General features: G+C 47.0%; 1 protein-coding gene across 1 annotated transcript in view; it reads left to right on the forward strand.

Moving 5' to 3' along the window:
• LOC125045956 (ephrin type-B receptor 1-like) overlaps positions 1–10000 on the forward strand; it is a gene marked incomplete at its 5' end in the record, with an annotated part of 36555 nt that overhangs the window by 6942 nt on the left and 19613 nt on the right. The window contains one exon of the mRNA XM_047643551.1: positions 8950–9105. Within this exon, the coding sequence (XP_047499507.1) occupies positions 8950–9105 (156 nt within the window). The remainder of the gene's footprint in view (positions 1–8949; positions 9106–10000) is intronic.

A 10000-nucleotide genomic window follows, 5' to 3' on the forward strand; every position in this document is an offset into this window, starting at 1 on the left:
GTCTACTGGATTAGTGCGCCCGGTCTTGATGCTTGGCTTGCAATGTAGCTGGGAAGACGGCAAACGGCTTTACTCCGTGTCGAGATCTTAGCTTTGACTTCAGTTTAGGTATAAGCATTTCCGGTCAACTATTGGTGAGTTGTTGAGGTCGTGTCGCCAAGGTAGGGAGTAGTAGACGAGGGTCGTGGAAGACGTTAACGCAACGAAGGTCGTGAGAGAGCGGTGCACGGGGTCGTGGCGCAGGAATGCCGTGTCCGCGACAATAACGACCCGGGCTGTCAGAGACAAATGGCCCCGGATCCCCGACGCGACTGGTCCCTCGGGACCCCCAGAGGGCCCCCGTCCACCGCACCCCAGAGCTGATTTTTATGACACAATGTTATGGTCAGGGAGATGGTATCGTGGCGGCAGCGCGGAGCGGAGAATATGCGATGTCGGTGCTGCGAATGCCCAAACAGCGATGCTCGGTCCTCCTGCTCCCCCCTAGTCCCCTTTCTCTATCGTCCTTTGATCCCTCACCCTTATGTCAAGGTCAATTCGAATTCCTCTTCTCCCTTAGCAATATTGCTGCTGTGTGAGTATTACAATCCTCGGGTGTGCGCAGCGTGCGCATATGTGGGGCGTACTCTTCGGAGAGTGCCATGGCTCGACCGTCTTCTCTTGTCTTCTTTATTACTGGTCTCTCCCCCTTGCTTTTCGTCTTTCCTTATTCCCATCTCCTTTCCTCGACATTCTTCCAGGCTTCTCTTCCATGCCATAACCTCGACTCGACAAGAAAATAGACAAAGGTGTCAATAAATTAATCAGTCTGAGTTAATGATGAATGTGGAGCCTGTTTGGCGATAGCGCGATTGCGGGCGAGAGAGTGCCAGGCGAGCGCATCCGTAAGGGCCAAGACGCCGTCCCGACTTAATGGCGAGCTCGCCCACAAGGCCTAGTCTGAGAACGGCGCAGTTACCCCTTCCAGTAACACTACCATTAAAAGTTATCTGCTCGATTTATGGATTTTTAATGTTTTATTTCTTCTAGCCTTGCAGCTTTTTCTTCCGAGATGTGAGACTGTTGAGGGAACGTCTTGATAGCATTAGCCAGTGATAGCTACTTAAAGTTTTCTTTTTTCTTCCTCCTTTTTTCGGTCTCAGCTTAATTGCAGTCAGTGGAATTTTAAGGGTAGATTTATTGGCTCAAGTATGCCCTAAACCTTAGTGGGAATACTTGTATAGCTGCTGCTTTGCGGTATACTTCCAATACTTGCACGTCCCTCATAAGGAGTCTCTTCGTCTGCAATGGGAAGTCTTCCTCAGAACTCAGCGGCCGGTGTTCAGCTGCTTCAGCAAATATCCTTTCCTCTTTTTCCTCTCAGCTCTCAGTCCGGTTTTGTCTCAGGCACGTTACCTGCCAGATAATCTGTGAGATTTGGCATAACGTTCATCATCATTGCTGCTGATATCATCGTTGTCATTATCAGCAATATTTTATCATCAACATCGTATTGCTGCAGATGCGGAATGCTCGGTAGCAGGAAAGGGCGAATGGGGGGGAGTGAGTGGGTCGAAGGGGAAGGGGAGGAGGTAGGGGGATGGTAATTGTGGCCGCCCTAGTCTGTTAGTACCGGCTTCTGTTGTGCACCCCACACGCCCATCCCCGCCCACAACCGCCCACTCCATTAATATACATGTCCGTTGTTCGTAGCGTGTGTGGTGCGTCCGCTGGAGATTTAAGAGGAGGAGGAGGGAAAAAGAGAGGTGAAATATATACCCGGGTTGCTTTGGAGACTTCGATGCCGGTGCGGTGGTGAGCCTTAGTCCTTGCAAGACGAGGCATCGGTCGTCGCTAAACATTCTATATTGGGATGGGGCAGAGAGGAAGCTAGTTGGCACGGGGCGGGGAGGAGGAAAAGGGACAAGAGGGAGAGGGAAAGGGAAAGGGAGAAGGGAAAAACGAACGTAGATTAAAAGAGGTAAGTTGACCTAGTAAAGAAGTGGAGGCTAACGAGGGGAGTGAAGAAGAATATCTAGCCTCATTTCAGTGGCAATACATCATCGGGGACGTAGTCGGTGGCCTCACAAATGAGGTCCGCAATAATGATGAGGATTTAATTATCTTTTGGGGTAGTTTATGCCCCAAACCTGTTCCCTGCATTATCACAGTCTGGCGTGAGGATCCGTGTTAGGGGAGGAGGAGGAGGAGGAGGAGGAGGAGGAGGAGGAGGAGGAGGAGGAGGAGGAGGAGGAGGAGGAGGAGGAGGAGGAGGAGGAGGAGGAGGAGGAGGAGGAGGAGGAGGAGGAGGAGGAGGAGGAGGAGGAGGAGGAGGAGGAGGAGGAGGAGGAGGAGGAGGAGGAGGAGGAGGAGGAGGAGGAGGAGGAGGAGGAGGAGGCGGCGGCGGCGGCGGCGGCGGCGGCGGCGGCGGCGGCGGCGGCGGCGGCGGCGGCGGCGGCGGCGGCGGCGGCAAACAGGAGAAAGAGAATGAAAAGAGGAGTAGAAGCCAAAGTTGGGAAGAAGAAAAGAGGTTTTGAGAGGAGCGTTGGGACATAGAACAGGGACAGAAGAGCAGGACAAGGAAGGAGCAGGAAGGAGGCAGAATCCGGAGTGAAGAGGGACGAGCCGAGCTGAAAAGCCGCGGCGCGTCGAGCGAGGGAGCGGTGCGGGCTCGGGGTCGGGTGGGAGGTTGGGTGGGCAGCATTAGTGTGTTGGCTGTGATGGGCTGTATCACCCGGCCTGGATGACAGGTACATGATGGCCGCGTCTCAAACCTTAATTGCCACATCGGGGGGAGGGGGGTTGGAGGAGAAGGAGGATGGTTGGAGATTGGTAGCTGGAGGAGGGGGGGGGGGGGGCGATTGAAATCATCATTACTGTCGCGTCGAAGTCTTTTTCAATATCATTATGATAATTACCATTAATATTACCATCGTCATCGGTGACTTAAAGTCAGTTACGTTTTGTACTGAACGTGATTGTCAGATTCAAAATAAGATGCCCTAATCGTGCATTTCGTTTCACACAAGCAACCCTCTTGGCGAAGGTAGAATTTATCGTCCAAAAAGTACGCAGCGAAGGGAAGATCTGCGGGGAGGGAGGCGAGATGACGCGCCCAGACACCGGAGGGACCGCAACCCGCCCTTATCGCCACTCGGATGACACTCACCCTCTACTTTTACGAGCGAGACTTGGAATGTTGCAGAACCCGAGTCCTTCTCCTTGTCCCCTCTTCCCCTTCCTTTCTCTCGCCTCCTCCATTCTTTGCCTGTGACCCTTTCTCCCTCTCTCTATCCTCTCTTCTCCTCTTCTCTTCTCCTCTCTTCTCTCCTCTCTCCTCTCCTCTCTCCTCTCCTTTATCCTCCCCTCTCTTCTCCCCTCTCTTCTCTCTTCTCCTCTCCTCTTTCTTCTTCCTTCTTCCTTCTTTATCTCTTCTTCCTTCTTCTTTCTTTATCTCTTATCTCTTCTCCTCTCTTCTCTCTTCTTCCTTCTTCTTTCTTTATCTCTTTTCCTCTCTTCTCCTCTCTTCTCTCTTCTTCCTTCTTTATCTCTTCTCTCTTCTCTTCATCTTCCTCTCCGTGCTACCCCTCCTTTGCTACCCCTCCCTTGCTACCCCTCCCTTGCTACCCCTCCCTTGCTACCCCTCCCTTGCTACCCCTCCCTTGCTACCCCTCCCTTGCTACCCCTCACTTGCTACCCCTCCCTTGCTACCCCTCCCTTGCTACCCCTCCCTTGCTACCCCTCCCTTGCTACCCCTCCTTTGCTACCCCTCCTTTGCTACCCCTCCCTTGCTACCCCTCCCTTGCTACCCCTCCCTTGCTACCCCTCCTTTGCTACCCCTCCTTTGCTACCCCTCCCTTGCTACCCCTCCCTTGCTACCCCTCCCTTGCTACTCCCTCTGAAGAGTAAAAATCCCGGGATATTTTCACGAGTGAGAACGAAAGGAGAGAAGAGCGTTGGGGAAAGAAAAGGAGGAAGAGAGAGGAGCAGGTGTAGTGATCTCTTCACACTAACGAGACAGATAATGGACAAGCTACTGGCCCACCACGCCCTCGCTCGCCCTCACACGCCTACCTCCCTTCCCTTCCTTCCTCCTCTACTTGTCTTCGCCACCATTTTCTTCCTCCTCTGCCTCCTTTTCTGATTCTGATGTTACTGTTGCTATTGTTTGTTTTTACTGTCATTGTTGTTATTGTTATAAGTAGTAGTAGTAGTAGTAGTTGAAGTAGCTGTAGTTGTAACTGTAGCTGTAGTAATAATGGACATCATCATCGTCAGTATATTAGCATTATTATTATTAGCATTGATAGAGAGAGAAAGGAAATTATCATTATGTAAATGGTGATGATGATAGTAATGATGATTTTGATAGTATTAGCAATGCTAATTATAGTGACAATAATGTGAAGATGATAATACTACTGTTAATATTATTTGTTGTTATTATTACTATCGTTTCCCTTGTTTTGTTTTTTTTAGTTATTGGATCCCAGGCATTTTTTTGTCGTTATTTTCCTATTATTTTATGACAGCTGTTATTATTTTCATCATTAATGATAACAACTAATTATTGTTATTTCGAATGATGTTCTTGATGCTACACTTAATATTGTTGTTATTATTTATTACTATTATTACTAATAGTTTTGCTAGTAGAAATATTAATACTGATAATAATAATATAATGATGCTAATAATCACAATATTAACAACTATAGTAATACTGATAACATCTAAACTCGACATCATTTCTGCGGCGATTGTTACAACTGCGGAGACCCCTCGGGTTCTGTGCATGCGAGAGCCTGCCTCCGCCCCTCGTAGCTGCCCGGGCCAGCCTGGTCTCGAATCGCCTCCCGGAGAGCAAAGGGAGGGCGAGCGAGCGTGGAGGCGGCCGCCCTCCTCCGACGGGCGCCTCCGCTCCTTCAGACGCCCACGCACTTATATGTCTAGTGTCTCGCCCTCTCGGCTGCCACCCGACCTCTCGCTCGTCATGTTTCTACGTTCTCTTCGTTTTTCTGAACCTTGGAGTTGCCGCCTCTCTTCTCTTCTACTCCTGTTACTTCTTTTTCCGTTCGTTCCTTCCAGCATACGTTCCTTTTCCGCGGTCTTTTTTTTTTTTCTTTTTTCTTTTTTCTTTCTTTCTTGTCGTTGTTACCTTCCTCAAAGAGGGGTATTCTGAGATGAAGGTGCTCAGGGTATCTGTGGGCACCATCATCACCTGGTAACCTGACCCGCGACCCAAGAGACGAAAGGGAATGGGAAGGGGGTGGGGGGTGGGAGTGGACTCGAGGAGAGCAGCTACGGACGCTATTTGCCCCTAATACATGCTCACTCTGCTGCTGTTCCATTCCTCCTCCTCATTAGTCGCTTCCTTCTCTTCCTTCTCCCCCCCCCCCTCCTCCTCCTCCTCCTCCTCCTCCTCCTCCTCCTCCTCCTCCTCCTCCTCCTCCTCCTCCTCCTCCTCCTCTCCTCCTCCTCCTCCTCCTCTCCTCCTCCTCTCCTCCTCCTCTCCTCCTCCTCTCCTCCTCTCCTCCTCCTCTCCTCCTCCTCCTCCTCCTCCTCCTCCTCCTCCTCCTCCTCCTCCTCCTCCTCCTCCTGTTTTTTTCTTCTACCGAGTGTGATAAGTACGATCGCTTTAATTAACATATATTTACGTTTTGTTGCGAATATAGTTTGGTAGTCGGTGTGTCCCAACAACTGTGGCTGCATTTGTTGTGGTTTTGGAATAAATTACATTAATGGGCCAAGAAGAGAATCAAGAGAAATGATTATGATATAATAATAAGGTTGAAGATGATGATGATAATAATGATGATGGTGTTCACAATGATAAAGATTTTAGTAGCTGCAGTAATAATAGTAATAAAGTAGTAAATAAAATAGCACCAATAACAATAACAGGGAATTGGAGAAGCAAGCGAAAAACTTCTTGGCGGTTTTTCCCCTCTTCCACTCGCGCGCTCAGTTCCTCCCCTCTTCCCTCATTACTTGCTCTCACCCTCCTCTCGCCCTCGTGCGGCGTGGGGGGGGTCAAAGGGACGACAAACATACTGTAATTTTGCTTCCCCTAAGTGTAATTGCCACCATTTGTGTTATCAACTGTGGTCTGGCAGCGGTGTGGGCCCGGCTCCGCGGCGAAGGCAGTGGACGAGGACGCAGAAGGGAAGATATTCTCTCTCTCTCTCTTTCTTTCTTTCTTTCTTTCTTGCTTTCTTGCTTTCTCTCTCTTTCTCTCTCTCTCTCTCTCTCTCTCTCTCTCTCTCTCTCTCTCTCTCTCTCTCTCTCTCTCTCTCTCTCTCTCTCTCTCTCTCTCTCTCTCTCTCTCTCCCCCCCCCCCTCCCTCCCTCCCTCCCTCCCTCCCTCCCTCCCTCCCTCCCTCCCTCCCTCCCTCCCTCCCTCCCTCCCTCCCTCCCTCCCTCCCTCCCTTGCTTACCCACTATCTATATGTCATACCTGTACCATGTTTATCAGTGGAAAAAGATTCGTCTCCCGCAGTAGTGGCACCATAGGGAGCCACTAGGCCCCCGTTACCACCTTTTTTTTATTTGCTGTCGCTGGGTGGAGAAGGGAAGTGGGGAAAAGGAGGATAGGGCGAAGAACGAAGGCGAGGCGAAGAAAGGGGAGGAGGAAGAGAGGTAGTTAGCGTGATAACAAGGGGGGTAATCAGCCTGCTCTAATGGTGAGAGAGCCAGACCCAAGAGGGCGCCCGGTCCCAGCGGGGCTTCCAATTGGAGGGGGCGAAGAGAGAATAGGTTTGTACAGACACTGGAAACACGATCGCATTGGTTTAGCACCTTGGTTTATGGCCCTATGGTTGTTAATCTCCTGCCGATATCTCTCATAAGTATTACATGTTCCCATTTTCCTCTTTCTTGCTGTCTTTTCAGTTGTCAATTGATTGGACGCATCAGATTCTCTTAGATCGAAGCCCAAAATCAAGAGACAGGAAGTGGTAAACAAGACATCGAGTGAACTGTACATACACGTACAAGAGCACTCGCGCGCGCACCCCAAACAGGCTTTTAGCCCCCTTCCTTGTTTCACATGCAGTTTTTGGCAAGATTTATTGATTTCCAAGCATGGAAATGGTGATGTGATGGTAGGATAGAGGAAGGGAAAGAACAAGAAATGTCGAGGGGAGAGCAGGGTTGATAAAGGCAGGAGTCAGGGGAAACCGGGAGTTAATTTGGTAATGGTTAGAAACTGGAGACAGACAGACAGAAAGACAGAAAATATATAAAAGCACAGATCAGTATGGGAGACGAGATTAAGGAAACTGGCTATAGAAGGGGGTGTGAAGGGGAAAGAAGGGTAATGGAAGAGGGTGGAATATAAAAGTGAGGCGAGGAAGAACTGATTTACAGCTCGCCACGTGAACTTACAGGGGGCGCAGCTAACATCCCACACTCGTATGCGCACACATACTCTAATAGCACAAGCCTTACGGGTGAAGCCGCCAGTAACATTCATATTAAGATTTTTTAGACGGTATTTTATGTCGCAAATCCTGCTTTGACGCTGACTCCGCTTTTCGTCTATAAAGACTTCCGTTCCCCCGTCCTCATTTTCGGTCTTTGACGCGATGGTTAAAGAGTAGTTACTGATAGTCTCTGGTGCGTGTGGTGGTGGTGGTAGTTGCTGATTGGTGCGTGATTGTAACGAGAAATGGTTAATTACCGTCACGTGGCGCTTGGGGCTCTCCACGCCCGCTTCCCCTTTTCCCTTTTCATTCGCTCCCCTCCTCTCCCCCTTCGTCTTTTTTAAATGTTTGTGCTCTCCTTCGCATCTCCATCCACTCGCATTTATATGTATTTTCTCTTTTTTATCTTTTTCATGTCCACTTTATTTACTCTCTATTAAATATCTGCGTTCTCGCCTCTCTTCCCCTTACTAGCTGTTATCTCCACCCCTTACTTCATTTTCATTTCCTCCCCCTTTATACCATGATTCCGTTTAACTTATTTCTTATGTTAATCAATTGCTTCCCACTTTTTGTCATGTATTGTTTTTTCGTCTTATTTCCCGTTCTTTCCGGTGTTTCTATTACTCTTTTGATGCAATTTTTGCAAGGAAAATATATTGCTAAGCTAAACTCTTGGTGCAGTGATGCCATTACTATGGCAACCAATTTTTCCTCCTACCACGACTCTCTTCTGTAATTTCAATTTAGCTCGATTCACTCTCCACAATTTCACTTGAATGGGGTTTGTGATTTACGGTTTGTGGCCGATCAGCGCTAAAAGAAGATTGGGAGACAGGGGTACGGTTTCTGAAGTTATTTTTAGTAGTTGAATACATAGACGGATTTTCTGTTTAAAGATGAAACAGATGCGCACTTAATTTGAATTTTCGATGTTTCACTTTTCATCAAAAATTTCCTTGATTCTTATGGGACGTATTGGTGTCCCTCTCTGCCATCACTCTCACTCACTCACTCACTCACTCACTCACTCACTCACTCACTCACTCACTCACTCACTCACTCACTCACTCACTCACTCACTCACTTTCTCTCTCTCTCTCTCTCTCTCTCTCTCTACACACACACACACACACACACACACACACACACACACACACACACACACACACACACACACACACACACACACACCCACACACACACACACACACACACACACACACACACACACACACACACACACACACACACACACACACCCACACACACACACACACACACACACACACACACACACACACACACACACACACACACACACACACACACACACACACACAACTTCAACTCAATCCATCCATCTGAAAATTTAAAAGGGACGTGAGGGTAACTGAGTACTTGTTTGACACCGGATTGTTCTCGAACTGAGCTCTTGCGCAATATTTATTGACATTATCCTATTTGTTAAATCGTGTATTTTGTGCAGGAATGAAAAAGGTTTTACTTTTGGGCAAGGAATTTATAAGCTCTTTTCTTCTTTACAGTATGTCCTCCAGGCAAGTTCAAGGATGCTGTGGGTGCATCTACATGTCGTGCATGCCCGGACCACAGTGCCGCTCCTCATGCAGGTGCCACCGAGTGCCGTTGCGACACTGGCTACTATCGCGCCCATAAAGATCCTCGGAGCATGCCATGTACCCGTAAGTAACACACCATGTACATACATGCATACATACATACATACATACATACATACATACATACATACATACATACATACATACATACATACATACATACATACATACTTGCATACACACATACTTACCTACATACATACATACATGCAAACATACATATGCACTTAAATAGATAGATAAATAAATAGATACAAACCAAAACATTTACCCAAAAATTTCATACAATATATTATAAAATTTAAAAAAATATTGGTTTGTAAATTTTAAAAAAAAAAAAAAAAAAATTTAAAAATTATTTATTTTTTGTTTGGGTTTTTTAATTTCTGTAAAGTAATTTGGTGGATGATATTCCCTTTTTTTTGACTTTTATTTCATTTTCAAAACAAAAGGGGAATAGTAAAAAGGGAAAGAAAAAGTATATATTTTACAATTTTTATGGGCGTCAAAAAATACCTTGCACGTAAATCTAGTTTGAGTTGTAATTGTACATAAACCCTTTGGAACATACATTTTTCAGCCCTGGGAAAAAAGGTTTTTAGCTCATCAAAACCCTGTTAGCCCAATTCTTTATTAGTTTCCCCTCTTCCCTTGCCAAGGGAAATTTTTGTGGCCCAAAAAAAAAAACTCTATCATATAGCTATAGATAATGTTTGAGAGTTTTTTCCAGTGAAAAATAGTTTCTGTTTAAAATGTAGAAAATTTTTTCAAATATAGAAAATTAAAAGTTTAACAGAATCTAAAACATGCCCTTTAGAAACAAAACCCCCTTTCCCTTTTTTCCCCTTTGATAAAGGTGGCTTTATGGTGTTTTGGTTTCCGGGTTTTACAGAGGTGGGGGTTTCTTATTGTATTTTGTCGTATTTGAGGGTATTTTTTTTGTAGTTCAGCTTGCCCC

The sequence above is a fragment of the Penaeus chinensis genome, chromosome 38 (assembly GCF_019202785.1).
Source record: "Penaeus chinensis breed Huanghai No. 1 chromosome 38, ASM1920278v2, whole genome shotgun sequence".
Lineage (NCBI taxonomy): Eukaryota > Metazoa > Arthropoda > Malacostraca > Decapoda > Penaeidae > Penaeus > Penaeus chinensis.